Below are 15,824 nucleotides of genomic sequence, written 5' to 3' on the forward strand. Positions count from 1 at the left end.
CATTCACTCACAGCCCCATAGCATTAGCCACTGCACAAAAGGATGAAAGTCAATCTCTGAGCTGGAGGGAGATGCACAGAGTGAGTTCAGCATCTAATGGGTGGGTGTGGTGGATGCAGGCCCCCCTCCCCACAGGGTTATGCCTGCTAGTGGTTCCACAGGGAGGGGCTGTCTCTGTACAATAAGATGCTGCATGCTGGCTTATAAAGCAGCCTGCCACACTCTCAGACTTTCCTCTCAGCATCACTCAAAGAATCAGGTATCTCTAATATCCAGCTGTAGCGCCTGGGAATCCCTTGCTCATCATGAGTCACTCTGGTCTGAGAAGCACCTCCACATCCTACCGCCGCACTTTTGGGGGTCCTCTCCTGTCCCCTGTGTCCTACTCCTCATCCTCCAGGCTATCCACCTCCAGGCACTTCGGAAGCCCTTCTCCTGGTCCCTCCAGCCGCTCATCCTCTTCAGCCTTTAGGGTAAGGTCCAGTACCCCTGTCCGAGTGTCGTTGGACCGCGTGGACTTCTCGGTGGCTGAGGCTGTTAACCAAGAATTCCTGACCACCCGCAGTAATGAGAAAGCTGAACTACAGGAGCTCAATGACCGATTTGCTAGCTTCATAGAAAAAGTCCGCTACCTGGAGCAGCAGAATGCAGTGCTGGTGACTGAGATCAACCAAGCAAGGTCCAAAGAGCCCACCAGGGCTTCAGACCTGTGCCAGCAGGAGCTGAGGGAACTGCGCAGGCAGTTGGAGCTACTGGGCAAGGACAGGGACCGCATCCAGGTGGAGAGGGACAACCTCGCTGAAGACCTTGCTTTTCTGAAGCAAAGGTAATGTTCCTGCTGGGTATGTGTGTTTAGAGGCAAATGGAAAAATGTGGGTATTTTGGAGGGGGTTTTAAGTATCCAACATGTAAAGAAGTTCTAAGAAGTCTAAAATAGCCACAAACTATTAAAAACTTCATGATTAAAGTGCGCCTCATTGGTGATGGGGTGGTCAGAGAGGTATACAAAAGAGTAAAGTCAGATCAATGCATATTCCCTGGCCTCCATTAGTAATTTATTTTTTGCATGCATTTTTATATTCAGAGATTAATGGTACTCCTAACTATTTACTCCGGTTGTATTTTTATAGGCTGGCACATCCATGCTGGTTACATTTCTTGGCCTTCCAGCCAAAGCATTGGTCTAACTGACTGATTCTTCCTCACTGTAGCTTTTAGACGGGCGAGATCACGCAGACCAACGCCCATTTTTAAAGACATAAGACTGGCAATAAATGGGTGGGTGTCTGTTATTTGCCATGTGGTGATATTAGAAGTGCAGGGACATTTTGTTCACTTACATGGGAAAAAAACTTTTATTTCCTTCCTTCCTTCTCATGAGGTAAAGCCACAGTGTTGCAAGGGGAATTTTCTGTTCATTCTCTGCTGTAACCCCATTTTAATAATGCTCAGCTCCTATACATAAGGATAAGCTAGCCCAGAAGAGGACAGTTTAGACACAGGCAGGGTGTGGCCACCCCACTAATAATGTTATGAGCTGAGTCTTTTGTGGCTTACTTTGATGCTTCCACTGAGGATCCTGGAACAATGCTGATAAAGGGAATGTACCAAAGGTTTTAACAGGCAACTTTTTATGATACAAAATATTACTGCTGGATATTATATAGTTATAATAAATAACTGTTAAAAAATTGCCATGTAACTCCTACTTAACACATACTTTTATTTGTATATAATAAATAAACCAGCCTTCCTATTACCGGTAATAAAAAGTTGATGGGTATTCTACAGGTTATAGTTCAGCAACAGAAAGTGCCACTGGCCACACAACATAAAGAAATAAAAATAAGCTATAAAGCACTTTGTCTATAAGAAGAACACAAAGATTTAGTGCAAGACAGAATAAAGATTATCCACCCACTGTACACAAGTAATAACTAAGTTCTTGTGGAATAATCCAAAAATGCACAAATCAAGGAAAAGTGCACATAATTCCATTACAATTTGTTCATGTGATAATAAGCAAAAATGATTTATTACATTATTCTAATCAGACCAGACTGGTTAGTACTAACTGCAGATTTGTTGCCAAGGGTTCCACGACTAAGGCAAACTTTGTCGTCATTTAAAGCCTTGCTTTCCCAGGCTTTCACATGAATATTGTCCCTTGCAGTGTCAAAGGGTCACCAATATACACAATAGAAGAACAAAACAAAGACCATGGGTTCTGTGATTGGCTGGGACTACAGTGCTCCTTAGCGAAAATGTTTGTTAATTAGCTCCCGTGGTCTCGATGCTGGGAGCAGGGTCAGTGCTTTGTCATTCTGCAGGGGTGTTTTTTACTAACAAATGTAGAGAAAACCAGTCTCCTCTGTGGAGACACCAACGTGTGATCTCACTGATCCTATGCTAATCATTGGGTAACTAAAGATGCTAAAAAACGCAACAAAAGATCCTTCCCCCTAGTACTCTTATCTAACATATGTCATTGCACAGCTGCCACTCTCCTACCCACTCCCTAGGGGTAAGATAAAAAAGTTAGCAGAAGAGTGTAGCATCAGAATGGACAGAAGTAGAAAAGCATGGTGAGATGGAAAATGATAAAGGGCCTCTGACAGGCCGACCCAACCAATATCTGGGCAAAAATCAGTCCTTGGATTAGCCTAATATTGGCAATTTAGGTGGGCATATTGGGGAAAGATCTGCTTTTATGGTGATCTTATAATGCATGGCCAGCTTTAGATAAAAGTAGCCTTGTGTGACTAGTGACTTGTGCTAGTCATAGTGTCACTAGGAAGTGAGGCACCACAAATCCTTTAGCTTTTTAGATCAGCATCAATTTAATGGAGAACTTGTTTTAGAATCCATAACACCTTTAGGCTGCTGTCATACAGGTCATATTCTCCCCTGGCATTTTCCAACCAACTGAATCAGGCAAATCCACCCAAGCTGCCTGTCATTGGCTTTAATTATGTCCCAAAATGTACATTTGAGCATTTTCAGGCTAAATTTAGTGACAGGTAATTGTTATTATCTCCAGTAACAGGTGGCACACCCCTGTGCCTTGATTCAGAAGTGCCATGTACTTTCCTCTCAATGGTTGTTGGCTCCATGAATGTGATTTTCTTTAAAATCCTTAAAATATTTCTGTGTATAGCAAAATGTCAAATATTTTCATGTGAAAAACACAGAAGAATAACTGATATTAAGCGAAATGTAATCTAGGAGGTTGGGTGTGTAAGCATAGACACTTATTTTAATGGCGCACAAAACTGGGTGTGTCCATGGGGGTAGGGTGAATGGCAAAATATCTACTGCAGGGCTGGCACAATCTGCCCAAATTGTATGGTTTATATACAGCCAACTGGATAGACGTGTATATGTGTGTAGCTTAAGCTGTCTTTATTTTATACTCCTAAGGGGTCGCCAATTATTACTTACCTAATCAGTAGGCTGATGTGTAAGAAAAAAAAGGATTGATGCCACAGTTATTAACAAGAAAGAAATATAACACAGATAGAAAGGCTGGCATTTTCTCCATGATGGCAACCCTGACAGGGAGTGTCCATGGAGTGTCTGGTGGTTGGTAAATACAGTCATCCAGAATAGAGTGCTTTATATAGGCATATAGTGTAGCAAAAGGGCAAAATAAACACCCAGAGAAGTGATACAATATATATTAGGCCTGGACTGGGATTCAAAGTAGGACCTGGCATTTTAAATACATAGAGGCCCAAAACAGCCTCCCACCAGCCCAATAACTAGTGTCTGCAGGGCTGGAACCAGGGTTAGGCAGAAGAGACACCTGCCTAGGGTGCAACAGTGAGGGGGCGCTAGGCAGGTACTTCCTTTGTCAACCCCCTAGCCCAGGATCTAGTCCAGACACGTTCATGGCGCCGCCACCATGTCTGCTCACCTTGCGCCCCGGGCTCCCCCCATTCACCACAACCCCATGCATGCGCACACTGGTGCACACGTGGGGGGGTGGGGGCCAGGTGGCCTGCCTCTTAGTGACTGTCTCTGGCATCTTACAGCAGCCTCTCTGCCCTTTTCCCAGATTCCACAGATAGCCAGTCCTGGCTTTATGCACATTCCATGGCCCTGGGTTTTATCAGTCATTAAAGAGGAACTGTCATTATGATAAAAAAAAACCTGTATGGAACGTTTCAAAAATTAATTTATTATTCTTGTGTCATGGTGGTTTAGGTACTATACTGATATATTTGTGAGTTCCTAAACCTAATGCTTATTCCATGCTCTGGGCCACTTACAGATTTTTCTTGGCTCAAAATTCCATTCAGTTTTCAGTGCATGTATGGTGGCCCAATGATCAGGCTGGTTTAAGAAATGTATTTGCTGGTGCACCATGAAGAGAAGCCAAGGGCTGTTTGTTACAATAAAAAGGCAGCCATGCAGTGTGTGGCCCCTTGTACAATATCTGTACTTTTGGTCTTGGGGCTGATTAGTCAGGTAGTAGTCAACTAGTCAATATAATTTTAACTGTCTGATTCCAACACAGACAGCAATTTACAAAGCAACACATATATTCACATCTATTTAAGGAAAACAATAGTTAAATATCTCTTAAAGTATGGGTGCAATATCAGTCCCCGTTAATACACACATATAGTATGCCCTTGGAGAGTTTTAGAGCTCAGAATATACTCACTACTAAAATCTATGCCCTTAACTGTCACACATTTTGGTCACTGTGTTCTGTGCAAATATACAATGGCCTAAAGCTGGAAATACACAGCCCAACATTGGCTGGGAACTTAGCCACTCCAGATAAATTTGGCAGCTGATTGACTCATGTATGGGGCTAAAGTGATGGCTTCCCCAACAGATATCTGGCCAGTAATTGGCTAGATATCTCTAGTTGGGGTTAAAAAAATCCCTATTACTATCCAAATGTTGGACTGGTGGCCAGAGAATCAGTTCAGCTTGATTTGTCCCACCACTGGGTGACCAAATCAGGTGGCTCATTTGGCAACCTTGCTAAATGACTGAATCTCAATGTTTAGGTACCTTAATAAATGGCATCAATAAGCACAACGTTTCTGCCCATTTTATTGCAGCCAAATTGTATCCATAGCTTTAACTGATTTGTGTTTCTTGTTATTCCTGGTCAGGCTGGATGAAGAGGTTCACAAGCGGGAAGATGCAGAGAATAATCTAGTTTTGTTTAGAAAGGTGAGTGAAAAAATGAGTATCTAATTGTAAGAAAGGTCACTGTCTGGTCCAATCAGGTTACCATTCACTGCAACTGTGCATCACTAGTGTTTTAGTATCTGCTTTAAGATACCAGAGCTAATATAAACGGCCCTAGGGGGCCTATGGGCCTATTCATGATAGCAAGCTATACCTTCTGTGGTTGTAGGTACAAGGCAATATGCAAATACAGAAAGATGAGAGGCTTTATTTTTAAAGAACAAAAATTTCCAGTAGTCAGCCTTGACACAGAGAAGGCTTTGTTCCTGTCAGCATGGCTGTACTGTCCCTTGTACTGACTATAATCTAATCTAATCTCTGCCTAGGATGTGGATGATGCCACACTGTCTCGCCTGGAGCTGGAGAGGAAGATTGAGTCTTTGATGGATGAAATTGAATTTCTGAAGAAGCTTCATGAGGAGGTAAGGCATCAACTTTCAAAAGATAATGTGACACCCATATATATGTTTTTTTATGCAATTTGTTCTCCCTCTGGATAAATATGAACCATTATGCATGGACACAAGAATCTTTTCCTATGGCATTTGATCATCAAGACCTATAAATGTGAAGGGCTCAGAAACTCACAGGGCTTACAGGGGTTACCACTGATAATATGAAGGAAACCTGCTGTGCAACACTGCAGAGATCTGTACAACTATTTAATAATCCTTTGGAAGACATGTTGTAGAGATATATATCTTTCTTGCAGGTAGTGCTCTGGTCTGAATAAAATTCTAGACCATGGCATTTTATTGAACCTATAATGATATTTTTTATCTTGAAATTTCACAAACTTGGAAGTTTTCTCTTTATTTCTTTGCTAAATAATAAATCCATTATATTATGTTGTCCAACAGATAAGTTACTTCTGCCTGAAAGTGATACATAATTGCAGCTAAACCATACAATAGCCAGACAATTCTTACAGCTGGTTTATGTTATGAGAATGCTACACTTGCACTTTAGACCATTTTACTTAAGGTAATATCAAATAACACTCATAATGATAGGCCTATATATTAGCTGCTTATATACAATGTGGGTATACTGTTTTTTGTCAGCTTGCAGCTTGTTAGGTCAGTTCTTCAGGGAGGAAAATAGCTGACCTGAATAGAATTTCCTATTTTATTCACAAACCTCTAAGGGCTCTGGCACACGGGGGAGATTAGTCGCCCGCGATAAAACTCCCTGTTCGCGGGCGACTAATCTCCCCGAGTTGCCTACCCCTGCCATCCCACCGGCGAACATGTAAGACGCGGGGAATCGACGAAAAAGACTCGCGAGTCTTTTTCGGCGATTTGCGCGAAATCGCGCCGCCGCGTCTGCCATCCCGCCGGCGACTTACATGTTCGCCAGTGGGATGGCAGGGGTAGGCAACTCGGGGAGATAAGTCGCCCGCGAACAGGGAGTTAATCGCGGGCGACTAATCTCCCCCGTGTGCCAGAGCCCTAACTCTACTTTTGTGAATTAGTCTTTTAAACAGACAATTTTCAGGTTTTGTCTTTTAGACGACATTTAATCAACATTTTTTAAATTAGTTTGTCTTTAGCTCTTAATAAATGTGTCTGTGTGCCATCAAACCCAGTCCCACATCTACATGAGTCTGTAATAATGATTTTGCCAACAGGATTTTATTTCCTGGTCATTTCACTTTAGGGGAATTTCCTGAAGGGGAATTTTAGTTTGCCTAGGAAAACTATCCATCAATTTTTTCAGGGCATGCTGGGCTTTCTAATGTTTCTAAATTTTTGTGTAATTGAACTTCTTTTACAAGATTTTTTTTTTTACATACCATGCTATTTTGTGTAATATATATATATGTATGTATGTATATATATGTTTAATTCTATATGTAGAAGTACAAGTGATTTAGAATGAATGTGCCAATACCAAATATGTATAGTCTTATGGAGATTTGTAACTTATATGTCAAAACTCAGCACACTACCAACATTTTAAAGCACTACCACATAAATCAGCATACTGTACTTCAGATTACAAGGCCAAATAAAAAACAGTGGGTTCAAGCCATGCAACCATATGTTTTTGTAAAGTACATATGAGGAATCCAGAATGGGTAAATATGGCTTTCTATTCTAAACTACCAAGCTTTCCTTCATTTGGGGTCTTGAAATGCAACATGGATTTCAACTTGGATCATGCACACAGTGTCAGACTGGTGTATTTAGGGGCTCATGGGAAGAAATGAATCAAGGGCACATCCCCTGCACTACCCCCTGTAGAAAAGTGGTGGTTCATTAGGAATTCAGGCAGATTTCTGTTTGTAAATATGGAGAAAGTGTTTATACCACCACTTTTATTCAAAAAAAGGGCTATCTCCACTTCCACTTTTGAATTCCCCCATATGGTCCTTGAGTTTTCTATCTTTAATTGTTCTCATGTAGACAACATTTATTTTATGTAAGTTTGTTTGTCCTCTTTCCTTTTTTTTACCAGGTGTTAAAGGCTTATTTGGCTGCAAATTATTTTATAATTCTATTCTCTTCTGCAGGAACTCAATGATGTACAAGTGACAGTACAGGCACAGCCAATACACATGGAAATTGAAGCTGCTAAACAGCCCGACCTGACCTCTGCACTGAGGGACATTCGAAGTCAATATGAGACTATTGCTGCTAAGAACTTACAAGAGTCAGAAGAGTGGTACAAGTCCAAGGTAGAGTTACCCAGGACATTTTATTATCATTAGAGCAAGAAGTGATGCAGGAAACAAATTTAGAAGACAATTGCCAAATGCCGGTAAACCTTTATGCTAGGCACACATTAATATGTCCAGGCCTTCCTAATAACAATACCATGATGCCTAATAGCTTGGGTTTTTTAGGGGCAGCTACTGTACAAGCCTTGTAAGTTGTGTTGGAATCTCTGTCCATCCCATTAACTGCTCTATCTTCTGTTACTAAACTGCACACATTTATCTCTCCACATAAAACTAACAATGAAAGAGCCTATTCATAAAGATGATTAATGGTTAATGGCTGCTAATTTCCATTTAATGACTGAAGCCCAAGTGAATTTTTCATGGGTGGCTGCTCTAAAATAAATGAAGGCCAATTAAGGCAGATTATTAGATCGTACATAATGAAAATAAACAGTTAGCTTTATGGATATAATCTTGTACAAATAAACTCACAGAGCTCACGTAACATAATGACAACTGTAAATCATGCTAGCAGTTATACACACAGCAGCACTATACATATGGCATATCATTTATCTCATCGCCTTAGTGGACAGACTCGGGGTGATCTTAAGGTTAGCCAACCCACTGGTATTGTGTGATTTGTCTGTCCACAGGGAGGACTAAATAATATTGTTCCATTCTTTTGAGCCTTCAGCCCAAATGAATAAATATGAGCCAAGTGAGGGAGAGCTGTGGCTTCTCTCACTTCCTGATTGGCCCATGCCCCATCCACACACCCAACAAGAAGATCCAATAGCAGATGGCATTTTTTATTTTGGACAGGGCAGATTGCTTGTAATCTTCCCCCCTCACAAAGTGCAATACATATCTAGATGGTTTGGCTGGCAAAATCAACCAAACTACTTGACAAATTCTTGCCATGTCTTTTTACCTCTGCTTGGCCAGAGCCAATCTAGAGCCAGCAATTAATGTATCGTTGTTTCTGATATAAAGTGATACATGAAAGTTTAACCTCCAAGTTCTCTTCATATTCCTTCTTCTTCACGGGACAGTTTGCTGATCTCTCAGATGCGGCAACTCGCAACAGTGAAGCTCTGCGACAAGCCAAGCAGGACATGAATGAATCTCGACGACAGATCCAAAGCCTGACATGTGAGATTGATGGTCTGAAGGGAACAGTGAGTATTTTCAGTGACTGATTGGAATAGATGTATAGGCATTTTGGTGGCTAATTTATTATAGCCATGATTAGCCTTATTTTGCTGACCAGGTTTTGAGCTAGAACAGTGCTGTCCAACTTCTGTGGTACCAGGGGCTGGAATTTTTCTGGGCTATGTAGTGGAGGGCCGATAATGGAAGCCAGTTCGGGGGTCCTTAAAAGCAGCATCTGTCTGTTTACATTCTCTGCTCTCCTGGTTATGACTCTTGAAACAAAGTTATAAACTGAAACAGAACTTGAGCTGACTCCTGTTACATTGTTTTAAAGGAACAGTAACACAAAAAAATGAAAGTGTTTTACAGTAATTAAAATGTAATGTATAATTGCCCTGTGCTGGTAAAACTGGTAAGTTTGCAACAGAAATGCTAATATAGTTTATATAAATGAGCTGCTATGTCAACACGGGGGCAGCCATTGAAGTTGGGAAAAAGGTGAAAAGGCACAGGCACATAGCAGATAACAGATAAGCTCTGTAGAATATAATGGGGTTTTATCTGTTATCTGCTATGTGCCTGTGCCTTTTCTCCTGTAAATGGCTGCCCCCATGGCTACACAGAAGCTTTATTTATATAAACTATAGTAGTCTTTCTAAGGAGAACACACCAGTTGTACCAGTACAGGGCAGCATTACATTATATAGTAATTACTATTATACACTTTCATTTTTTGGTGTTACTGTCCCTTTAAGAGACAGATTCAGAGAACAGAAAGAAATCAACTGACATTTTTTTTTCAAATGTATCTTGAAAAGTTGCTTAGATTTACATTTTCTTTCATTGTCCCAAAAGCAGTTTTTTGGTGAAGGATTACATTTTACATTTAAATAAAATATACATTTTGGGATTATGAGGTAAAAGGAGCAACATTTACCCTGCTCTAGTTACCCATAACAATGAATCTTTTTGATGCTTCTGACATTAACTGCCATTTGGCTGCTGGCTGCTCCAACTAGAATATGTTCAATTATACTTCATTGAATTTAATTCCCTATACCAATGTTTATGGTACAGACTGTCTTAGAACTGCTTTAACATGAACACTGGAGCATAGAGATCATGTATTCATGTATTCAGTGTACAACTGTGCCAAGAGAATGCAGTCAAAAAGAATTCTAGCACTTGCAAATAACATAGAAAAAAACCAAAAAGCACCACATACACCAGGCATGCCAAACATGACTTACAAATTGCAGCAATTTGTTTCCCTTGCCACACAATTTAGGATCTTTTCTTTCTACAAGGTACCCCCGCACCAAGCGTGAGTCTATCTAGAACCCTGTCGTGCTGAGATAAGGAGCTCTGACGTATGGTCCAACATATGTTCATCTTAATTAAGTTGACCTATCAACAAAATACCTGTAGTTCCCATTACAATAATGGATATGTCCAATTGATACACAGGCAGACGTGAAAATAAATGAGCATAGAACACACCACTAGGTCCTAAATTACTTTGCCCACATGGACTCTCTGTGGTTGGTACATTTGGATAATTACTCAAATCAGGCAGCTGTTGGCTGATTTACAATAAATTATTTTAGGTGAAAAAAGTATGTGTGATTATATGATGTATCATATGGTGAAATAGTTTGTGCATTAATCTTGCAGAAATGTTAACTACATTGCTCCAAGCCAAACCTTTGAGCATCCTGAGCATCCTCAGTCAGGCATAGGTTAGGGAACAGCTACATTGACACTCTTTTGTTCCTATACACAGAATGAGGCACTGCTGCGTCAGATGAAAGATATGGAGGAGCAGTTTGGAGTGGAGGCATCTAACTACCAGGACACAATTGGAAGACTGGAGCAAGAAGTGCAGCATATGAAGGAGGAAATGTCACGACATCTGAGGGAGTACCAAGACCTACTGAATGTCAAGATGGCTTTAGATATTGAAATTGCAACTTACAGAAAGCTCCTAGAAGGAGAGGAGAGCAGGTAAGGTTAGATTGGCCAGCTAGGTCCCACAGTTAGATAAATAAGAATGTGGCAAGCAAGAAAAGCAGTGTATCAGGGTTAGGTGTGGTCGGGCTGGACTTCTATTGAGGGTGCCCTGGAGGCCTTCATCACCCCCCTTCCTCCTACAGGATTACACACATGCACATCTTTTGTTCCTACATCCAGGGCACAGGGCGTGCATAGATTAAAATAATGGGAAAAATCTCCCACATGCCTAGTCCCTATTGATCTGGATTTAAGCAACTTTCAGGTGCGGATGGGCAGAATGCCGCCCATTCATTTGTGCTGCCCTAGGCCCGGGCCTTTGTGGCCTTGCCACAAATCTGGTACTGGGTGTGGTTAGCAATGGTGTCACTTAAGGAATTTACAAACTATTATGCCAAATTCACAAGCAGGTTTCTCAGATGACACTTGCTTATCTGGTTATGCAGAAACAACACTGTAAAGATATACAACTGCTCTATATATACATATATTGCTCATCTCAAAGCATCTTAGCTGTCACCACTGTCTGGCCCTAGTAAGAAAAACCTGCCAGATTATATAAGCATAAAACAGGGCCAAACAATGTACCCTATTCATGTGTGTGCAACCAGCCTTTTTAACAGTACTAATTATTTAGTAGCACTGATGCTGTATCTATATATAATTCCCAACAACCCTTCAGGAATTTGCAAGAACCCCCCTGTGTTAGAGATGACAATAAGGAATTGTGAAGGAATTAATGCATATTGGTTAAGCAAGTTTCATATTAGCACATGATTTATAAGCAACTGGTAATACTGTCTTTTTTTCAGGATTGCTGTCCCAATCCACTCTCTGACATCTCTCAGTATTAAAAGTCCAGGTGAGTGAGTGCCTCTGGCTTAGTATAATATATAAAACAAGAAAAACAAGCTTAAAACGTAGCCACTGTATTACTGGGGTATTACAGCAATTCTGGATTTGGAATTCAGTTCGTTAGTTTTACCAGAGAGTTCTCTTAGGGCATATTTATTACAGGGTGAAAGCTAGGGCAAAGCTAGGCTTATCATGGGTAAATTGTTTCCCTCACCAGAGGTGCGGGTTACTACAGTCCACATGCAGAAAAATTGCCCCCGCACAGGGAGGGGAATATATGATTATGAACATGAGTGTGATGTCACATGCATCTGCATAATGAGCGAGGTGGGAGGCTCTGTCATTAAGCCAATATGGCTGCCCACATCGACTCCCTTCCAGTGCAGGTGGCATATTGCTGGCGGGGGGCATTTTGGAAAACATCTTGGCCCTGTTATGTGCCTTTTAAAGACCTCCCACATGTGCCAGTGGGAGTGCAGATATTTTACCCAAATAGACTACAGTCCAATGAAAATGAAAAATGCACAATAGTATAATCATGTATAATCTAAACAAGTTAGATTATACATGACCAGTTTTAGAAATTAGTGAATACAGTTTGAATACAGGTATGGGATCCCTTATTTGGAAACCCATTATCCAGAAAGCTCCTAATTCCGGAAAGGCTATCCCCATATAGTCCATTTTAAACAAATAATACAAATTTGAATAAAATATTTTCTATTCCCTGTAATAATCATAAAACAGTACCTTGATGGTTCCTATTCATGCAGCATGATCCAAATTATGGAAATGTTGCATATCTCATACCTGTATTTTGCACACATCCCTATAAAAGTGATTACAGATGATCATGCCCACCAAAAACATAAAGCAATAAAAAGCCACCCCACTTTTAAACAGGAGGCTCTTAAAGTTAAATCATTGTCATGGGAGTACATGTAACTTTCTGCTTCTTGTCACTTCTCAGCATTATTTCAACAGTAATATATACCATTCTCTAACTGCTTATTGTATCCTTTTTACTATACCTTTTTTAACTAATTGTTGCCACCCTTTTGTTGTGCCAGTACCCCACTCTAAACCACTGTTTTCTTAGCCATGACATTATGCAGTATTTACTGTACCTACAATACTCTATGCTTTGTGGCAGCTCCTGAAGTCGATCGCAGCACTGAGGCGCACACCAGAAAAACGGTTGTCATTAAAACTATTGAGACCCGGGATGGAGAGGTTAGTGTTATAATATATTTTAAAAGTCAAAATGATACTGACAGATCCAAACTATTGGCAAAATAATTTGATTCCTTGCCTAAAATGATGCTTGCAGTTACTGTACATTTAAAACAAAAAACCCCAAAAGAAAGTCATACTTCCAACACTTTGAGGCATACAGAAAATACTGTCTGCATGAATAATTCATTCTACACCAAATCTGGAGTCCTAAGGCAAAACCAGGGTCCTATTCAATAAAGTTAGGAAACTCTGTTTTAAAGGAAATGTTTTATTTTTTCTTAATACATTTGTATAAGGCCTTAAGTCACACATTAGATTATTTATGACTTTGATGTCATTGTCCTTTAGCTTTGATATTTGGCCCAGTAATGCATGGCACACGTGCGCATCTGTGTATATTACCATATTTGAAGTTTCCATTCACACTTATACACTGAGTCTAACATTTGCATTCATCTTTGCATACAGCAGGTTGTCACTGAGTCTCGGAAAGAGCAGTCCTCAGAAGGAGAGAAGTGATCTAGTACGCAGTGCTTGGAGAGACTGATCCAGTTCCCTTGCAATACCTCTCCATGGACGGAAAACCTGTGCTTTTCTAATTGATTGATACTAAGGGTCATCTCCACTAACACACTTCTTTCTCCCACAAAGTGTCCTTGGCATGGCATTTGGTGGCTAAGTTATCATTTATTTGGTGGAAAACCAACTTTCTCTGTGTGCCTGTACCCCAAATAGATGTATTAATGTTAATTGTTTATCTATCCTAATGCATTCTGAGGATCTATGCCTAAACATGGCAGATGTACATCTTCCCATTATCCACATATTAAACAGCTATTATTCACCACTGTTGGACTTAATGTTATAAAAACAAAGTTTATAAGTATAGCTGTGACACAATTCACATAATGGGCCCTCCGATCCCTGTGTTAGATAAACTGGTACAAACTGAGCCTACATTAAGAGAAGATGAAAATGCCATTCTTATTCAGTTATTAAACCAGTACATTGAAAACCAGTACACTGAAAGCTCTTTTACCCAGTTATCAGTACCTTATATCTACTTTCCTTGTTCCTCTCTCTTCCTTCTTCAACACATATCCAGATTGGTGGTTGGCACTAGGCTTCAGCCGCTGCCCAGGACAGGATCTGCTCAAAGATAAGACAGCTGTGAAGCAAATTTGGTGCTATTCATTCCCTGCCTCTGTGTATTGGTTGGGACTGTGCCCCATCATGTTGTGTATATGTGCCATGTCAGCTTACTAGTCAATAAAATAATTTGCAGAAATCAAGTTTGAATATCTAGACAATTATTTTTCATATGGTTTATTTCTGTTTCACCTCTACGTCGGTCATTTTTTAAATAAAGTGCCAGTATATTGAGTGGTGCTGTACAGTTTCACCCCTAACCCGCCTAAACTAACGATAAACCCGCACATCACTACAAATTGACGCGGGCTACATTTTTTGGTAGAAAGATACTATTGTCAAAACACAAAAGTAACATGAGCTTTATCTCATGGTAACACTTCACAACACAAATTCTATACCATTTCTGAAAAAAGAGGTCCTCTGCACCCACCCATTATCAATATATATAGGTCATTAAGACATTTTGTGCATTAAAGGAGACATATTGGACAAATGGAAAAAACCCTAATTTTGTAGGCAATTATGAATACTATATGGTGCTGGATTCACTTTGGGCTAAAATTGAATACAGTCTGTAAAAATGGCCCCTTTATTGAAGCTCCCCATAGATCCTATCAGTTCTCTGTCTGTGTTTCAAATGAAGGGTGGGCGTGTCCTAACGGCCCCTGCCAGAAGCACAGTAGGAGGGGGAGAGCCAATCACAGCCCTGCAGTCATACAAGCAAAGACAGGCTTCAGTTCCCTATCAGGTCAGCCTAGCTGCCGGATGGATCCTACAGTGCAGTGTACTGAGAGCCGCCGTCTCCCCTGCACATCCAGAGAATTCAGCCAGCAGGAAGTGGAACAGATGGGCGGGATTAGTAGGGTTTTGGTGGAATTTCTCAATAAATCAGTTCGAAACTTTTTGAAGCACAATCCTATATCTAGAGGAGTATAATTTACTGGTACATTCTTAATTTTTATATGATGTGTCTCCTTTAAACTACCAAGAGATGGTAGTTTAATGTACAAAATGTCTTATGTGTTCACGGCCCCTCATGGCTGCCCTGCTGGCCCGCATGCGTGTCCATTTAGCTTGCATACAGAGCACTGAGGACAGGATGTGCTGAAGTTTTCTGTGCGTCCTGTCCCCATTGCCCTGTATGTGAGCAAAGTTTCAGTGTGGCATGCCTTTGTGGCCTAGCCACAAATCCGGTCCTGTGTATTGTAGTAGTGTTTTGGGTTCCACTGTGAAATGCATGCTGGTCCTACAAGAAGTGACCATCTTGGAAAATGCACACATGCATACAGAGAGTATGAACAACTCCAGGGGATATACAAGAAGCGAAGGTGTTGGGCATTATATAGTTCAGGCACCACAGAGATACAACAGAGGGGGTGGAACATCTGGGCACTGAAGTGGTGGAACAAAGCAGGCAGTGTTTTCCTGGGGCCCTTTTTGCCAGGTGCATCACGGCACATTTTTTTTTCACTGGCAGGCTCCACTCTTGGCCTCTTTTAGAAGCTAGTAGCCCTGCACACTTTTGCAGAAATGCACAGTC

The 15,824-nt window shown here is 40.8% G+C and overlaps 1 protein-coding gene across 1 annotated transcript; it reads left to right on the forward strand.

Annotated features, from left to right (window-relative positions):
- The first annotated feature begins 219 nt into the window (after positions 1-219).
- On the forward strand, positions 220-14,420 carry prph (peripherin). Its single transcript, NM_001001235.2, is given in 9 exon segments — positions 220-826; positions 5,133-5,193; positions 5,538-5,633; positions 7,727-7,891; positions 8,932-9,057; positions 10,815-11,035; positions 11,854-11,903; positions 13,050-13,129; positions 13,601-14,420. Coding segments are annotated over 9 exon segments (1,371 nt in total). The 5' UTR covers positions 220-305; the 3' UTR covers positions 13,652-14,420.
- Positions 14,421-15,824: the final 1,404 nt, after the last annotated feature.

This window comes from Xenopus tropicalis, chromosome 2 (genome assembly GCF_000004195.4).
Source record: "Xenopus tropicalis strain Nigerian chromosome 2, UCB_Xtro_10.0, whole genome shotgun sequence".
In the NCBI taxonomy this organism is placed as follows: domain Eukaryota; kingdom Metazoa; phylum Chordata; class Amphibia; order Anura; family Pipidae; genus Xenopus; species Xenopus tropicalis.